Below are 20,614 nucleotides of genomic sequence, written 5' to 3' on the forward strand. Positions count from 1 at the left end.
TATATATATATATATATATATATAATTGAAATTTGATAAGGATACAAAGCAACCCATGCTAACTTTCAAAACACCATCTGGACCCAAACAGGTTATTCCAATGTTGCATTCTCTTAAACCTGCAATTCAACATATGTTATAATTTGGGCCATTGATAATAGAAGAATGTATCATGCTCAAATGGAGACAATTTTTTATTTGAAATATTTATTTTTGTCACACCCCACCATGTACATATATTGGCTCATAATATATTTCAAGAAAAAAAATGACAAATAATATAGTTGCATTTCTACCCTCTAATATCTCAATATTGATACAAATATTTTTGGAGAGGATAAAAAGACTAGAGAGAATATAAAAGTCCGCAACTAGATTTATAAAATCATTTGGTCATTTCAGTAAAATATCAACGGTTAGATTAATCTAACAATTGAGATTTTATAGACGAATTTGAATTCTTAATATAATGCAATATAACATAGAGTTATTGAGTCTAAATATATTATATTATTGAGAATCCAAACACACAAAGGATCCGAGTCCAAATTAAACACAAAAAACTAAATGTTAATTAATGGTGATATGATTTGAAAATTCATGAATTCAAAGGATTGAAGAGCAATCTTACCCTTGAAGAATTTTGTCCATGAATTAATTCTAGTAAGTTCATCACGTGTAGCCCATGCCAACACATTGGAAACTAAGAAAATCAAGGCATACACATATCTTGCCATCAATGGATTTGATACATTTTTGAAATGATCATACCATGAAGAATCCTTGAGTGCATTCTCTTGTTGGTTAGTACTATTGTTCCTTTCTCTTGTTTCCATTTTTTTCTCTTCTTCCACTAAACAATGTTATACACTACACAAGCATATATAAATTGGATCATAAAATGAACACGTGGGGTCCACTACACTTAAGATCTTCTATTGTAAATTGTAGTGCATGAAAAGACTAGCCAATTTTATTAGAAATTTGTTACCAATTAGGCCTCAAATGAAACAATCAAGATATATTATTAAAACAATTAACTTCTAACTTTCATGATCAAACAACTGTATTAATAAAAATGTCAAAGATAAAAATTACAACCACAATTTAGATTATAAATATCATAACAAAAATAGAAAGAAAATACATCTACCCCCAAACCAACATAACACAAACAAATGAAGTTGAAACAAAAAAAAAATGTACACCAAACTAATAGGACGAATCCACCATTGATTAAACTCAAATTTAAAACATTTGATATTTATTTTGAACCACCATAAATATAACTTAATAGATTCTACAATAAGATTCAAAATAGGTGGACCATAATAATTTAAAGTTCGACCAAAATATTTAATTAATAATTATTTCAGTTATAATTTAAATTCAGGTTGTCCTAAATAATTTATTCTTAAATGGAGTTTATTGATTTATTGAACTCAATCACTTTGATTTTGATGATCACTTTATCTTTAGTTTATTTCACTTGGTCCTACCCATCATAGAACATTCCTTGGTACGATAAAGTCTTACCCTTGGTGGATTCAAATTGGAAAATTCACCTTCTTCAAGTCGAAGATTGGTATGTTTTACAAAAGCATTGTTTTTTCCCCTTTAAAGTATAATAAATTCCTAGCACAGTTATTCTCTCGTGTGATATGTTATGATCATATGATTAGATATTTATCCACTCAAAAATAAATTCTATAGAGTAATAACTTTTTAAAATGCTAAATAAATCTCTTTAAAAAATATTGACTGACATATACATATATGTGAAATGTTAATTAATTTAACTGAGATAAAAAAAGTATAAGAGTTTAATTTTTATTTTTTTATAATAATATGAACATTTTTGGGTCTATAATATGAAAAAATTTATGTAGATAAAAAAGTTTACCATAAACTTTTTGTCAAATAAAAAAAAAAGTTTTCCATAAACTTTTGTTTGAAAGAGTTTTTTTTTTTCCAATGAAAAAGAAAAGTATAAAATGTTACTTTTTTATATAAAGAAAAAGTGTAAAATATTACTTTTTTATTAAAAAAATGAGCTTAATTAACACCTGTCAAGTGTTAACCATTTTAGAAAATATTTATATAATTAATAAGTTGACAGTTAAGTGACTATTTTAAGTATTTTAATCATCAGTCCTTAATATTATTATAAAGATGCTTTAATAATAATTTAACTAAATTTCAAAATTAGAAAAAACCAGGTTCAATGTGTAAATAAATTCAAAATTGTAAACTACTAATGATTAATTGTACTTTTCATAAAAAAAGTTAATTGTACTTTTTTTAATAAATTAATTATTTGACTATAAAAAAAATATTTATTCATAAAAAAAGTTAATAACAAAATACTTCTAATGATTCGTTTTCTTTGACTTCGAACTTACAGTCCAAAATTTGATTTATATTTCATCAAATAAATTAACAATAAATTAATTATTATTAGTAATTCCAAAAATGGTGAAAATATGACTGACATGAACATGTCCAACAACATAATTAAAAATGGACAAAGATTAATGACATAAAAAATAAAAAATAAAAACTAATTGTCAAATTGTGAAGCATGACAACACACTAACTATAAGAAACATGTACATTTAGCATCGGCTAAAAACCTATGCTAAAAAAATAATATATATTTTGTAAAATAATAGACACTAAAGATTTCTCCAGTTCTAAATATAAGATAAATTTTAATTAACAAAAATTAATATATTTTATTTAAATGACTTAATCACTAGAATGCTAAAAATGAAATCTCATATATATTACTTCACATGGATTGACGACAAAGAGTAGAAAATTCAAAATATCCATGAAAAAACACAAAAATAAAATAAAAAATAAAAAAATAAAAACATAAAACAGAACAAATAAAATGAAAGAAATCAAGTACCTATATATATATGTTAAGCCAATAACACAAAATGAATCACTGTTTCATGGACACTTTTTAATCTCTATCTTAATTTTCTTCAATTGAAATAAAAACAAAGAGAGAAAATATTGTTGGTAAACTTATTTGTTGGAAGCTTTTAAAATGATGAAGATCATAAGAGACATGTAGAGAATAAATTAAAGAGAGAAAAAAAAAAAAGAGATTACATTTGTTTGCTTTTTATTTTCTTTTTGCAACTTTTCTCACGCTTCAAATTTATGCTTCTTTCATGTACTCTTCAATATCTTATCTCATCTGACATATGTTAGTAAATTTATTATAAGTGCATGATTGCAATATATTATAAACATGTAATTATAATAAGTTTATGACATAATTGTTCAAATGGTTTCTTAATTTGATTTTAAGTAGTATTTTAATTTATTAATTTTTTTTGGATTTGGTCATTTATTTAATTTTAATTAACAATTTGATATTTTATATTTTAAAATATTAACAATTTGGTCTTAGATGTAGTTTTAGGATAAAAAAAATTTAATTTGTGTAAAATCATGATTTTTCTAATTTAGTCTCTAAGTAAATGTTTTTCTTTTTCAAATCAATTTTGAAATTTTTTTACAAAAATAGATGCTTTTATAATTCCAAGGGTCTCTTTAAAAATCAAAGAAGAAAATAAAAGTGAATAAAATTTATTTTGGGGACCAATTAATTTAAAAGATAGTAACCTTAGAAAAACTAAAAATATATTTAAATCTCAATTTTATTTATATTTTATAGTCTTACATACACGATACATTAAAGGAAATAGTACCTATGTATTTAGTCATTAATGAATACTAGTATTTATATTTTAATCAATTTGCGAAAACTTATTCTTAAATAAAATATTATAAATATAAAACGGAACAAATTTAATGTTGGCGTGCTGCAACTGCAAGGAGTAAATTTAATGATTGATTGTTAAATCATTAAATTTACTCCAGACGTTAAAAAAGATTTTGGTCTCACGCTTAACTTTAATGATTGATTGTTTAAAAAAAAATGTTGAAACAAATTTTTAATTTTTAATTTTTTTTTCTGTCTATACGATATAAGTACTATAAAAAAAACTCACAAAATAACTTTTAAGATATTAAATATAAATTTAGTAACGATTTTCAATTTAAAAATATTTTAGTTGAACTATGACTTAATTTAGTCTTTAAAAAATTGTTTTATTTACTTCCGATTTTAATTGTTGATATTGTTAATTTTAATTTTTTTATAAAATTAAAATAAAGACTGAAAATAAATAATTTTTTAAAGACTAAATTAGAATAGTCAAAATACTATATAAAAAAAATTATATTTTATATGTAAAAAAAAAAACTTTAATAATTGGTTTTGTGCTTAATATGTTTATGTTATTGGTAGAAGCCATGTAGAAAGTATTCTGCAATAAATTGTTTGTTGCATGCAATTAGCCACATTGCACCACGGCTATTGAAGTGCACAAAAGGTTCTTGAGTTCTTTTTCTTCCCATATTGACTTGTCAATTTTATGTATTTCATAATCTATTAGTGGTTACAATTTGAAATTTATTACTTTTACACATAACATATTGAAGTTATATATATTTGAGTCTCACACTGTGAAGGTTTATATATTATATATATATGAAAATTATAAATGAGATGAGTTTTATATGTGAAAGGATGAGAGAATTAAATCTTTACAAGATGAGATATATTAATTTCAAGCTTAATATCATAAGCTCTTATATTTAAGCTGTATGCTTCTAAATTAGCTAGTGAACACTGTTCATCACTGAAAGCACGTTGTCCATCCATTGTTTTTTTTTTCCCTTCTAGTTATAGGAAAAAATAAAAGGTGGTCCATTTTTATGCAATTTAGCTAGTGAACATTTCCTTTTTGGTTTCATAGACATTAATAATAGCAAAAAGGGATGAATGCTTCTTATCAACACTCTGATTCTGACCATAGAGACATTGAAAAATGCAATTGGAGAAAAGGGTTCTACAAATAATGACATTCATGGAAAAGGATCTAATCAACATGCTCATAGCATGTCATAAGTACTTTTCAAGTGAATCATTTGAATGAATTCTATGTAATGTTGGTCCATCCACTATATATGGTTGGAATCATCCAAAACATAATTGACCACAATAATGAAAATCATCTAAAACAAATGAACTACCTACAAATAAGTTTTATAAAATTTTAAACTTTTGTTTTTAATTTATGTAAAAAAAAAAATATATTTAAAAGTTTTAGAAGCCTATTTAAAAGCCTTATTCACATTAAAACATTTAAATATTCTACTCATATCTACCACATGATGTTTTCCATATACCAATATTAATGTACATATCTATATATATTAAACAAAAAATAATTTTTCTAACAAAATAATTTTTCTAACAAAATAGTTTTAAAGAAATCTGAAACAAATATCCTTTAAACCCTAAAAAATAATTTTTGATTTCAAAGAATAGATTTTTTCTGAAACAAACACACCTATTATTACCTCTCAAACAAATATAGAACCACTACTGAGCGATTGACTAATTGAATGACTACTGAATATCGAACAACTACTAAATATAAAACGACTACCGAATATGAAATGACTATTGAGTGATTGCATAACTGATATAATTTAAAATATGAAATATTATTATTAATATAATTTAATAAATAATAAAATATATATAGGTCGGTCTGTCAGGTCTAATAGGCTTTTTTATAAGCCTAAATCTGACCTATTTAAATAAATAAGCTTTAAAAATAGTCTGAGCCTAGCCTTTTTATTAAATAGGTCAAGCCAGACCAGACCATAAGTAGGTCAGGCCATAGGCCCCTGACGGATGGCCTAGCCTATTTCCATCCCTAGTCGCAAGAACTACTCATTCAGTATCTCTTATAATCGTCCCAATACTCCAAGTGTTTTTTGATTGGGCTAACAACGTCCTCGTTGATCTTATATCTATCGCCAGGGGGAGGGGACTAGGTGGTGGGAGATGCTTCATGGTGTGTTGTAGTAGCTCCAAGACGAACATGCAACAACAATCTAAAACCTATTATGACTCGCCAAACCTTTTAAACCATCTCTTCTACTTCAAATTATTTCCCTTTAACATAAAATTTATTTTGAGAGTACCAAATATTGTAGTAAATAGACAAAATTAGTTCATTGACATTAGCGTCTAACTTTAAAATAATATTGTTAAACCAATGATTAAAAAGAGTGGAGGAGTTATCAAACTTGATTCCCAAAGGAGAATGAAACTAAACATGTTGAGTCTACAAACATCTGCAAAAGACATGATGAATGTCTTCCTCGCCTAAATTGCATTTGGGACACAACAAATCAATCATAACACTTATCCTTACATGTTCATTTTAACTAGAATTGAGATATGCATTATCTTTCGAGCGAGATGATATAGTCAAATAATTTCAATACATGCTATAGAGATAATTTGATAGTCATATTTTGTTGAGGACGTCGAAATACAAGATTGCATTTTTACTATTCCAAAAGATCGATACGTGATCAGGAAACATACATCAACCATGTCACCCTAGTTTAATTCTGACTAGTTGCTTACATGAATCTCAAGTTGAATGGAGTTGGTCTATGATGACATGACTAATTATTATGTGTTTTGCATCCACTCGTGGGCTGCATAGAATTGTGTCTCCTCACAAGTGCTTCAAACTAGTTTGATACCACATGTCATTGAAATATCTAAGAAGTAAGCATATCATGATATTGCACAAATACGTGTCGACCCATAAACCCTTCAAATCAATATAGAAATCGATAACAGATCTTTCTCCTTGACAAATAGTATGAATTTCAAGAAGATTTGGAAACACAAAAGTGATTATCTTTCGTAAAACGTTCTTTGAGTTCATTCCAAAGGTCGATGGCATTTTTAAGTATAAATGGTGCTTAGAGTAATTGACGTAGATAAAGATCCGGTAATCCAAGAAACCACCATAACATTGCATTTTTCCCAAGCTTCATAATTTGCATTAGATGCAAGTGGAATATAGATTGTTTCATCAACAAACTTAAACTTATTATTTGACAAAAGGGCTCGTCTCATTGCATGGCTTCATACCTTTGGCTCTTTAACAACAGCAAAATCAACAATGCCTATGGAATTTTGACCCAACCATTGCTTCCTCTTTATTGATATGTGTTGCTACTTGGTATCCTTATATGTCATTATTACTTGTTATAGTTACTTGTTAATGATACATGTTCTTGGTATCCTTATATGTCATTATTACTTGTTATAGTTACTTGTTAATGATGCATGTTCTTAAAATTCTTCGTTGTTATCTGATTATATTTTAAAATGTATAACAATATATTTATATGTACGTATTTATTTTATTTTTTTTATACCATTGACATAATTAAAGTGACTACTTCTTACTTTTGTGTGCTTGACACTTACTAGCAGAAATGTCAATTAATAATCTAAGTAGTCGACAATTATTTTGAAGATAAAGTATTTTAGTGGCTTGAGTTAGAATTATTTTGGAATTTTCTTCATTATAGAATGTAAATAAATTAAATGTCCTTTGATTTAAAATGTGATTTTGAGTTGCTTTTGATATTATACAAAATATTTTTGGGGGATATTGCTTAGTAAAACCTCTAAACATACAAACCGATGGGCACCGGCTGTAGGCAGTCTTAAATTAATCGGGCCTTAGTATTAAGCATATCTCTTTCGAAAATTATTCTTCCTACCCCCCCTTAAATTGCACTTCTACCCCACCAATCCAAAGCATATAAAATCCTTATTTTAAAATATATTTAGAGCGGGAACAAAGTGAATATCAACGTCTCTTTCTTTACCTTTAACTTAAAATATATATATATATATAAAATAAAAACATTAGCATCTACACTAAATTTAAGTTGATTTTCCTAATGACATTTGGAGTAGTTTTAAATGGATACTCGTATGTGTGAGGTATGTTGTAATATTGTTGTTATGTTAATTTTTCTAAAAGTTTTAAAATATGTAGGGGTAGCCAGGTAGGAGGTTATTGCTTAATCTCAGAAGAAAAAAATTGTGTTTTTTGAAATTAAAAGAAATTTGGAAATTTGAATTTTCAAGAACGTATTAATTTCTGAGGAAAAAAAATAAGTTTAAACAAATTCAAATTGAGTTTTTTGAATAAAGAAAAGTGAAAATTTTGAGTTTGCTGAAAAAAAATGTTCCAGAAAATAAAAAAATAAAACATCCTAAATTTTTAAAAGAATAAAAATAAATTTATTCCAACCATGACTCATTTTAAGATATTTACAATATATATTCTAAATAATTGAATTTTCAGATATTTTAAAATCTCATTTTTAAATAATTGAGTTTTAAGAATTAGGAGGTAAATTTTTTATATCTTTATTATTTTTTGACAACATATATCGTGTAGTTCTATAAAATACACGAAAATATTAAATTAGTCATTTAATTTTATTTTTAATTAAGTTAGTCCTTTATATTTGTAAAAGTTGTAATGTTGAACTATTTTTAGTCTAATCTCATTTCAATCATTTTTACTTAAGAGATTTTTAAAATAGTACTATGATTTTTGTTATCAATCATATAACAAATAACATAATAAATTTTTATGTGATATCATGACATAGATCAATAGAATTTTGAGTTTAATTACAATAATCTTAAAATCTATTTCACTTGAATTCTTTCTTATTTAATTATTTTTCTAAAATTTAATAAAGGTTTTATATTCTTATGATTGCAATCAAAATCCTTAAAAATTACACGAGTTTATTGAAATATTAGTAGAATTTTAGATTTTAATTTTGTTTGTTTGAAATTAGGATAATTGGTGTAATCATTTGTAAACATAAAAGACAATCTTGACTTTAAAAGAAAGATAAAAATCTAACTTGTTGCAAAAATAAATAAATAAATAAATATATTATTTTCGTGTAACTTAAAGGACCGCATGATTTATTTTACTTTATTGTTTTTATAATACAAAGTTAAGGTGGAGATGTTGTCTTACTACAAGGTAGAAAAAACTTTAAATCTTATTAAACATTTACAATAAAATTTATATTTATCTATTTTTAATGGTACTAACAGAACACAAACTTAGAATTTACAAATTCAACATCTATCTATTTTACCACTAAATTAAATTTTTAGAGTTTTATTGATATTTAAATAAAAAATCAAATATCGGTGTTTTTTATTATATACAACGGCCATAAACTATTGGGCCCCAATAGGATCACACCAACTATATAGCAGTCGCCTATATTCTATTAAATTATTAACTGCACTCTGTAGTTGACAAAAAAAACTGCAATTTTTTTTATTAAAAATAAAAAAACTATATTTATTTATTTAAATTGTTAAAATTAATAGTTCAACTTAATATTTTGAATTTAAATATTTAAGTTATTAATAAACATTATTATATCTTGTTTATTTAATTAAAATTCTTATTTTGAATATGACTCTGATTAAAAATCAACAGGATAAGATAAAATACTATTTTAATCAGTTATATTTAAATAATATAATTTAAAATATAAAAAACTAAAATCTAATAAAAATCAGATAAATTAAAAACAATAGGGTTTGATATCAAAGTTTAAAATAAAATCTTAATAATTAATCTTTAAAAATATGTATGATTTGATGACAAGGGTAGTTTAGTCATTTTTTATAATCTAAGAAATAGATATCCAAAAATATAAAACATATTACATATTAATTTAATTTTTTAAAATAAATTAATTTTACAAGGATAATTTTTTCATTCACATATAATATATATCATATCATATCTTTATTTTATTTATCTAACAAATAAACTTGAATTATTTAGCTACTCCTGATTTTTTTTTAAATTGAAATTTTTTATTTAGTAGTATCAATTTAACTTTTTAAATATAAATTATTTTATTAATACATTAGATTAATTTCAATTTTATTATTCTTATTTTTACCAATTCATAAAATCGGTCATCTATTTTAAAATTTGATAATTTTGATCTCTTATTCTAAATTTTAAACTAAAAAATAGCGATATGACATATTTTAAATAATATGATATATGATATGATGATGTAGAATGATTAACACATGAAATAGCAATAAAATCTTCTAAAAACTTAACTTTCAAATTTAAAAGTTTTTCCTTTTTGTAATTTAATTAATGACACATGAATAATTAATTTATCTAGATAAATATCATGAAATCATATGTCACATCACTAAAAATATGCAATATCGTTATTTTTTAGTTCAAAAGTTTGAGGGAGGAAACAAAATTGTCAACGTTTAAAATAACAGAGCCAATTATGTGAATTAGTAGAGGCTAAATACCACTCGTGGTCCCTTAACTTAATTTCAGTTAACGTTTTAGTCTTTTATCTTTTTTTTTTCCGATTTGGTCATTTATTTTAATTTTAAGTGACAATTTGATATCTTATGTTTTAAAATGTCAACAATATTATCCTTATTTTTGCAAAAATTCATAAAAAAATTCAAACAAAACTCATAAAACTAATTATCATCATCAATATAATGTAATTTCATCAAATTCATAACTTAAATCTTTAAATAGACTTATATTTTCATCTCCAACAACATCAAATAAAGAATAACAAATATGAGTTTATTTGAATATTTGAGTTGCAAATTTGATTAAATTTGTTTTATATTATAAAATATAATTAATTTTATGGATTTTGTTTGAAAATTTTGATGAATTTTTGTAAAAAAAAAAAAAAAGAAAAAAAAAAAAAAAGAAAAAAAAAAAAAAAGAAAAAAAAAAAAAAAGAAAAAAAAAAAAAAAGAAAAAAAAAAAAAAAGAAAAAAAAAAAAAAAGATAAAGGACTAAAACGTTAACTGAAATTAAGTTAAGGGATCACAAGTAGTATTTAGCCATTAGTATAAATAGAAGGACCAAAACGAATTAGAATGATGAATAAACAAAATGAGAGAAAAACGAATTAGAATGACGATTACAGGCCAAAAATTAACCTTAAACTACCTTATTCAATTGATGAAGAAGAGAGTGCTAAGAATGAAAAAAAAAAGTAGTTTCTAAGTAATATATTTAGAATTAACTTTTTAATCTTCCAAGAGAATTTAATAGTATCAGTAAGCGATATATTAGAGAAAATAAATAAATACATCAAATAATTTAAAAAAATACTTATATTTAAAGACAAAATTATTTAATACTTATAATTAAAGAAGACCGATGAAGTACATGAAAATCCAAACAAAATTACAATAACAGTCATTTTCCAAATTGTTTTTTCCCTTAACATCCCTTTCAAAATTTAGATGGTCCCAAGAAAAGAACAGCAACATGGGTAAATCAATTGTCAAAAAATCTATCAAGTAGAAAAAATGTTTATTTCTTTCATGGTCACTTTAAATTGTCCTTTTCTACTTCATCTATGTTAAGGGTTGTATCTTTTACAATAACATTTTTCTATTTTCACTCAAGAGTGTAAACTTCTCAATTATTGAGTCAGCCATAAAATGGAAACTGAAAATAAAAATAAAAATATACGAAGCACAAAAAAAGCCACAAAATGAGCACTTATTTACATTTTGTGTGCTCATCAATAATGCCTCTGGTCAGTAAATTTACCTCCTCTAGAATGAGAACTTATTTTAGGGTGGAAAGTAAAACAACTCTATTGTAAGGATTGATTTTTTTTATCTTGGGGGGCACCATTGATTTTAATTATATGAACTATTAAAGTTTTCATCAATAAGTGAACTATTAATGAGCACTTGTTTACTTGTTAGTGAGAAGTGACTCATTGATTCTTGTAAAATATATAATTAGGAAAACTATACACTTATAACTCTTAATTAATTGTCTACTCAACTATGATTATTTTTTTAAGAAAATATATGTAAATTTTGTTCAAAAAATGCACTATCCACTCTCATTCCTCTACCAATTAAAGGTGTTCATGATATAAAAATCGAATTACATTGGATCACATTAGTGATTCGGTTCAATTATTAAAAACTACTTTGAAATCAAGTTATATGTAGTTCTGAACTGATTCGGTTCAAAATTATTTTGACAAAATCTTTTTCAAGAAAAAAATGAATTAATTATTTTTGAAATTATTTTTCTATATTTGCTATACTTTGTTCGAGAAAAATAAACTTCAAAAATTTTGTAAGAAAAATGGTCTTAATTGAGATTAAAAGTTGTTAAACTGATTTTTTAATTAAATTTGATTAACTGATTTGTTTTAAATATGTGATTCAATTCATGAAGCATTTAAATAATTTAATTTTTTTGTAGTACAATGCAATTCAATTTATCAATATAGTCTAATTAATTATATTTTTACACATCCCTACTACCAATTAATGAATTATCTAAAAAGATAAAATAGATAAATATTTTTCTTTTTATTTATCATTTATTTTGCTTTAAGTTAAGGGAGTGGGGGAGTTAAGAGATAAAATATATTCGAAATGTGTCTTAATATATCAAATTTACATTTATATCATATATTTGATAGTTGAATTTATTTACACTAAAAATACTAATTTAATATACGAATATTTGTCTATTAAAAAAAGCACTTTTATATGTTTTTAAACATTTTCTTTTTCTTGCTTAAAACATAGACTTGTCTGTTCTTTGTAATGTGACAATGGGGTCAATATCATGAGAGTCACTTTATGAAAATGCCATTAAATATTGTTGACCTAATCACAGGCTGGCCTAGGAGCCTAATTAAATGGTAGTTATATCCCAGTTGAGGCAATAGAACAAGTCAACTAACTTCCTAACATTAATATTTTCATTGTATGTTGGATGTGAAAAAAATAAAAAGCCTTTACAACCCATGTGAATGTATACATGGAGGGGCCCTTTTCATTTACATCACTATACCTTTGGTGGTGGGATATGCTTTTGCATTTTTTCCTTTCATCCAAGGGTTACAAGGACAAGTGGAAGTTGTGTGCTTTTAAGTTTTTCCACTTTTTTTCCCTTTTATTAACACTAAAGGTTATTAGTGAATTAATTGAAAGGCCAAACCCGCCAAGATATATGGAACTTTCATCACACTTACCATTGTTTCCATACTTGAGAAAGTGACTAGAGGTCCAAAGTTGTCCTATAGCTCTAAGAAATTTTAGAAGGAAAATTACTTTATTATTTTTTATCTTTTAGACTTGTTACGAGATTAATTTTTAATTTAGAGTTTTTTAAATTAGATATCTTCTGCACATAACTTCAGAGATTAATCTTTCGAATTTTATGAGATTTAAATGAATAATAAATTCTCTAAAAAAATTTGTGTTGCTGTATGTTCTAATTCAAATTTGAAACCTTAGTTAAATTATAAAAGACTCATATTATTCCGTTTAAATGTTTTTTAGTTCTTTATTTAAAGTTTAATTAGACTTAAATATCATCGTACTTATTCAAAGGTGTTAATTGCTGAAATCAAATTTTGGTTCGTCCACCCACAAGCTTAATGTATGTGGCCAATTGAACCACATTCATTAAATGTTGTTGTATAAAGAATTGCATAAAAATTTAATGTTTTCATTATGTGGGATACTAATGTATAAAAAATTGCATACATTTTGACCCCAAAAAATTGCATTATTGAGATAAAACAATTATTTGAAAAAGCCACTCCCTTGATTAAGTTAAGACAGCCAGCAAACAAGTTAAAGCAAAAGTACATTTAAACCTAAAATAAGAACAACTAATAGTGCACAATTTTCTCACAAAGTGCAAACAAATTTATTTAATGTCAAAGTTGCTAGGCAAAAGTTTCCATAATCAATTCCTTGCCCCACTTCTAAGAAAAAACAACCAAAAAAAAAACAATGAAAGAAAATATGGATGACAATGTACCATGGGAAGAAGTGAAACTTTTTTTTTAAGAGGTTGCCATATACATAGCCAACATGATCATGGTAATTTGATGGAACCTAATGTCCCTTGTAACAATCTCCTTAATATAATTGGTGAGAGGTTCTCTCAATGTATGAAGAATGCACCACAATTGATTTCAAATTGTTAAAGGAGTGAAATAGTAGAGCATTATTTTTAGTTAGATTATAACTTTCACTTTCAACTTGCCTAACTTTTACTTTTATGAGTGATATTGGTCTCAATAGCCACCCTATAGGGTAGAGGTAGTTGCTAATAGGGGTAAAAAAAAGTGGCACCGAAATTAAAAAGCAAAAGACAAAGGCTATGTGAAGAAAAACAACACCCTAATGTGAATTTGGTTTTACAACAAAAGAGAATAAAAAGTTATTCAAAATACATAAAAATATTTAGGTGAAATCGATTAAATTTGGTTTTGTAACTAAAATTAATTATAATTTAACCTAAAATTTGTAACTTTTAACTTTAAATATAATAATACTTAAATTTATTATTCCACTAATTATTACACGAATATTTAAATTTTTACCACGTGACCAACTAAGTTTCACTCATTGTAACTATATATTAAATATCTTTTTTTGCATAAGAGTAGCCGTAATAAGATATAATTCAACTTATAAATATTAATATTGTTAAACCGAATATTATATTTCGAATTCAATTTGAGATATGGCAGTTGTACGGAAATTTTGGACATTTACACACAAAATGTTTTGCATAAGAGTTGAAATAGGTGTCCATCGTAAATTAGAGACTTCTGAACCAAATTTGCTTTTCAGAATTCACAAACTAAACACTATTTATGTTCAAATTCCAATAGGAAAAGGTGTGCGTGAAGTAAACAAATTTGAATTCAAATCAAGTAGAACGGTGCACATGGTGTGTAATTTATAAATGATACTATATTATTAACCAAGTGCAAGAAAAAAGTCTTCAAAAATCATTAAATTATGTAAACAAAGGTTCTTGTGATAGACATTAAGGTCCCACCACAATGAATCTGAATAAGGAAACTGTTGACAGTAAACAGTGGTGGAGACCTCGATCGAAAATTGAGGATCAATTCAAACCACAAGTACCATGATTGAAGGACTAGCTCCAATCCAACTTCATTATTGTTATTAAAAAAATTAATTAAAAAATATCATACTAATTTCATTGCTAACCCCTTTCCACGAATGTTTTAATTTGCACGTAAAGGTATTAGTAATATATAATTAAAAAATGTATGATTACAATTTTTTTTGCAAAACAATGGCTATAGAACAAAACTTTGTACTTTTGAAAAACTTGTATGTATGTTTGCTTTTTACAATAAAATTGACAAAATCACAATTGTAGTAAACCCACATTTGGAAACTAGACATACACACAAAGGGTAAATGGAACCACATTTGCACAAAGGGTAAATGGAACCACATTTGCACAAAGCTTCCAGTTACAGACATTTCCAATTCAAAGACAGATTAGGGGTGGAAAAACTTCCACAACTCATAAGATATAGAATGTGGATGCAGAGAAACATTAAAGTGGCAAGGTGAAGTATACAGCATACAGAAGATTCTAATAGCAGAGACAAATATTTGAGACACTTATAAGAGAAAGGAATTACCTCAATTCAGAAAATCAATACATGTAAAATGTTCATAAATTATACTATAAATTGCAATGCAAAAGAAACAAAAATAAAAAATAAGTAAAAAAAAAAAAAAGTATGATATAAGAGAGACAATAACAATTAAAACTCCACAAACAATAACAGTATTAGCAGCATCAGAAATTGCCACTCACTGATCTTTGCAGGCCTTGAATTATGGTGTCATGGTCTCCAATTCATTCATCTCCATACATACATGTTTTTCTCTGCAACCTACTCTTCTTATCTCAGCCATTTTTATTACACAACTTGAATATCCATAACAATTCAAATCAATATGGGATAGAGACATTCTCCTCTTACCTCATCTTTCAATTCCACCATAACCTCATTTTTCTATTGACCCATAAACAAAGACTAATTAAGCTGATTTTTGACACAAAAAACCCTACTTCAAGGTTTTCTCTCTTGGTTTATTGTAGTTTGATTTTGTTTTCGCTTCTAAACATGCGATGAGAGTCGCAATTGTATGCATGCATGACTGAATTGATTGATAAAAATGTGAACTTTTTGGAATGTGTTTTAAGGTTTGGTAGAGAGGGAAAAAGAGTAAGAGGAGAAGTTCTCAAAAGAATCAATAAAAGGGTGGTGGTGGTGGTGATGCATATGAGATTCCAACAACAGGTGGCAATGGCCCTTCATATACAGGAGTAGGTGGTGGTGGTGGTGGTGAATTGTATTGAATTGGTGGTGGTGGTGGTGAATAGACTGGTGCTGGCGGTGGTGATGAATATACTGGTGGTGGTGATGGAGATGGTGGTGGGTGATAAGGTGTTTGGTGTGGTGGTGGTGGTGGGGGTGATGGCGACGGTGGTGGTGGTGAATGTTCTTCACAAGGTGGTGGTGGAGGTGGAGGAGGTTCTATACAAGGTGGTGGAGATGGTGGTGGTGGGGACTGGACTGGTGGTGGAGGTGAGTGAACTGGAGGAGGTGGTGGTGGTGATAAATAGGGATAAGGTGGGGGAGGAGAGTGAGGTGGTGGTGGCGGCGAATGAGGTGGTGGTGGAGGCGACTGAGGTGACGGTGGAGGTGGTGAGCTATAGTAGTAAGGTACAGGTGGTGGTGGTGAGAATACAGGAGCCGGAGGAGGTGGTGAATTTGGTGGTGGAGGTGGCGGAGAACTAACACAATATATTGGTGATGGTGGTGGTGGTGATGGAGGTGGCAAATAAACTGGAGGTGGCGGTGATGGTGGTGGTGGTGGTGGAGAGTACACTGGAGGTGGAGGTGGTGGAGAGTACGCTGGTGGTGGCGGTGGTGGAGGTGGTGGAGAGTACGCTGGTGGTGGCGGTGGTGGAGAGTACACTGGTGGAGGTGGTGGTGGAGAGTATACCGGTGGAGGTGGTGGTGGTGGAGAAGGTGGTGGCGGTGATGGTGGTGGAGGAGGTGGTGAATACACTGGAGGAGGTGGTGGCGGCGGTGAAGGTGGTGGCGGTGAAGGAGGAGGTGGCGGTGGTGAATAAACCGGTGGCGGAGGTGGAGGTGATGAGAATTGTGGCGGAGGTGGAGATAACACCGGTGGTGGAGGAGAAAGCACTGGCGATGGTGGTGGCAAAAATACCGGTGAAGGAGGCGGTGAAGGTAACGAAGGAACAAAAGCTTTACATCTAAAAGAATTACAATCAATATGATGAGACAAAAACGACTTACATAACTTCTCCGACCGTTGTTTCGGTCTCGCCGGCAAACAGTTTTGTTTATCATCAAATGCCGGAACCGCCAAACAACTCGGTGGTTCACCGGTAAAGAAGTTATAACTATAAGTGAAGTTCTTCAAATTCGGCAACTTACAAATACTCTCCGGTATCTTACCGGAAAGATAATTATGCGCCACATTCAACTGTTCCAAACTCACTGCTCCTCCAATCGCCTCCGGCAACGGTCCCAAAAACTTGTTGAAACTAACATCAAACACCGTCAAATTCTTCAAAAGCCCTATTTCATCCGGCAAACACGATTGAAAACCATTATTCATCAAAATAATTTCATTCAAATTCGTCATGTTTCCGAAACCCGCCGGAAAACATCCATGAAAACGGTTATTCGCAAGAACAATAACCGAAACCGGGGAATTACCGAAATTATCCGGTAAATCGAAAACGAATCTGTTATGATTGATGAAAATCGCGTCCAAATCTTTATCAAAAAGCGCCTTCGGAACCGTTCCTTCAAATTCATTAAACCTCAGATCTAAAAATTTCAACTCCGGTAACCGGAGAACAACTTCCGGAAACTTTCCGGCAAAACGGTTATTACTCAGATCCAACTCGAACAAGATTTTCAGATTTTCAAATTTATGAGGAACAGTTCCACAGAATCTGTTACTGTTGACATGGAAAAGCGCAAGGTCAGTCAAAAGACCAAGCTCCTCCGGTAGGTATCCGGCAATGTCACAATGATTAAGGTCGATTCCGGCAACGGTTTGGATCTTAGGGTTATCCAACGCGGGTGCACAGTAAACATTTGTGTAGTTGCACACATTGGAACCAACCCAATCAACGGTGCAGTTTCGTGGATCAGAAAGAATAGCGTGTTTCCAAGCTTGTAACGCCACGTAAGCGTTTTTGATGCGGTTGTTTTGAAAAACTAGGTTCGGATCCACCGTAACATTTTCACCTCTATCACAAAATTGGTCTCTATAGTAAAGAAGTTGGCGATGTTTGATGTACATCGCTTCATTTTCTGTGAGGGACCCATCTGAGACATGATACGATGAAACAACACTTAAGGTAGAGAGTAGTGTTAAACCTAAGAAGAATGAAAAAAGAACAACAACACACGACGGATTCGAATGATAACCTTTTTTCCTCATCTCACATGAGGCATCTGAAAAACAAATGAACACTAGTGAATGTAGATTGTTGAAATGTGTATGTGTGTGTTTTTTTTGTTTAACACTTAATTGATTTTTCAAGTGTGGTTTTGGGAAAGTTTATAGCTTTGTTGTGAGATCTAAGAGAAATGGAAATGGAAAATGTGGTTGAAGTGTTTGTGAGAGAGGTAGAGAGAGAGAATGAAGAAGAGGGTTTTTTTGGTTTTCTAGGGATTTTGGAACTGTGTGTGAAGATGTATATGAGTGTGTGATGAGAGAGAGAGGTGAAGAGAGTGGTGATGAAATAATTCATCAAAAGGACAGCTAAATCACAGCTCAAAGCCCACCAGATTCTCTCTCTATTTTTTTTTTTCCAAATAGACTCTAACTTTTTTTATTTTTTGGTTGGTTTATTTATTTATTTTCTATCTATTTCTTTATTTTTTAGATTTTGTTTTGTAATTCATTAATAAGTTTAATTAGAATCTACTGTAAAATAATTATAAATGCAATAAAAAAAACATATTCTGTCTTAACATTCTACTTTTTTGTTTGAAAATATATTTTGACAATGCAAAATATTCATTTAATATTAAAGTAAAATTATTTTATATTAATAACACATCTTTTATTTTTTCAAATTAAAAGTAATATACTGTGTAAAATAATTAATTTTGATAGTTAATTATAATATATCAATTCATAATATATATATATATATAATTTTTATTTATTTATCTAAATAAACAAAAATTGTAATAATAATTACACCGTTCGTCATAGTTACTTTATGACTTATTAGATTAGATTTTCTTAATTATTATAGCAAAACAGCATTTTATGTATTTAAGAACTAAAAAAAGAACTTAGTTGGCACTCACTTTCAATAAAAGCTCAGACGCGGAGAGGAATAAGCGTGTGCAAGGGAATAAATAGTTGTCAAAAATATATTATGTATATTATTTAGTATTTTTTAAATAAAAAAACAAGTATTCCTTTTAGTTGAATATATATAGAAATAACAATTAGGTAAATTCTTAGAAACATATTTTAAAACGAGTAAAATTATTGTCTAGAACAATTTATAAATAAATAAAAAATTACTCGTTTTGAGTAATCATTGTTTCCATTATGATGGTGACTATTGTAGTCGTTGTAACTTACTATTAGTTTTTTCTATTCAAAAAATATATATAGAAAGCTGTTAGCATGATCCTCCACTTTGTTGGTAGCTACAATTTTATTAATTAATTTTAGAAGTTAATTGAATTGTTCAATTGTTGTTTAATAAAAACCTGAGAGGTGGTTGTCTCTGTCGGCGTTGTAACTTTAAAAAGAAATTAAATACATTGAAGATTATTTTAATTTCAATTAAATTAAATTATGTCATGGCATTTGGACTTTTTCATTTTTCCACAATCTCTCCCGTGATAGCGATAACTTATGGACGGCATTTTGCCTTACAAATTTATGGCTTTTTCCAATAAACAAATTCCACCGATTTCTTTTTTTTTTTTTTTTAATTCTTTTGAGGATATTTATAAATGTCTAATTTTACTGGTAAACATTAACAAGTGTCTTAAAGTATTTGTTAAGATATTTAAATGAAATTTTTATTTTGGAAGTGGTGTATTTAATTTTTATAACTTTAAAATTTGATATTTTCAATATAAATTTTTATTTTTGATTTTTAATTTATTAATAAGTTTCTTTAAAACATTTATTAGGATGACCTACGAAAAATTAGTAATTGACTTTGAGAATTATTGGTAGGTCCTACGCCGGAGAAGATTGCAATTGATTCATTGGAGGATCAAATTCAAAGCATTTTGATAATAGTTACTTTGATAATCAAAAGTATAATATTGAATCATGAATTTATTGTATTAAAAAATTAAAAAGTCAAAAATTTATTCATATAACATTTTTCAATGTGTCAAATTCTTCACTTATAATATTATAGAATGGGATTAGAATTGGTTATATACACTTGAAATTGCACGCAGTTTTACATATTAAACGATCTCGACCTTTAATTTAATATTGAATAGTTCAAATTACATATTAATAAAATTAACTATAATTAATTTTAATTATTCATTTTTTATCAGACGATTGACAATATAATTGTGTCACATAGTTATAGCACCAAAATCAATTCTAGACAATGATGGCTTCAAGGGTGACATCTTAAACCTCAAAAACAATATTTTGTGCTAGCAAAATAGTTATGGTTTATCAAAAACTTTGCACTAA

The 20,614-nt window shown here is 27.7% G+C and overlaps 2 protein-coding genes across 2 annotated transcripts in view; both read right to left on the reverse strand.

The window, feature by feature from the left end:
- LOC101511619 (uncharacterized) overlaps positions 1–836 on the reverse strand; it is a 5,721-nt gene extending 4,885 nt beyond the window's left edge. The window contains exons 1-2 of the mRNA XM_004512903.3: positions 632–836; positions 46–119 (exon numbers count right to left, since the gene is read on the reverse strand). Of these exons, the coding sequence (XP_004512960.1) occupies positions 46–119; positions 632–836 (279 nt within the window). The remainder of the gene's footprint in view (positions 1–45; positions 120–631) is intronic.
- Positions 837–15,434: 14,598 nt separating this feature from the next.
- Positions 15,435–18,651, reverse strand: LOC101511941 (leucine-rich repeat extensin-like protein 4). The gene has a single exon (XM_004512904.4). It carries the CDS (start codon positions 18,356–18,358, stop codon positions 16,121–16,123), a length of 2,238 nt encoding a protein of 745 aa, XP_004512961.1. The 5' UTR covers positions 18,359–18,651; the 3' UTR covers positions 15,435–16,120.
- Between the last annotated feature and the right edge of the window lie 1,963 nt (positions 18,652–20,614).

The sequence above is a fragment of the Cicer arietinum genome, chromosome 8 (assembly GCF_000331145.2).
Source record: "Cicer arietinum cultivar CDC Frontier isolate Library 1 chromosome 8, Cicar.CDCFrontier_v2.0, whole genome shotgun sequence".
In the NCBI taxonomy this organism is placed as follows: domain Eukaryota; kingdom Viridiplantae; phylum Streptophyta; class Magnoliopsida; order Fabales; family Fabaceae; genus Cicer; species Cicer arietinum.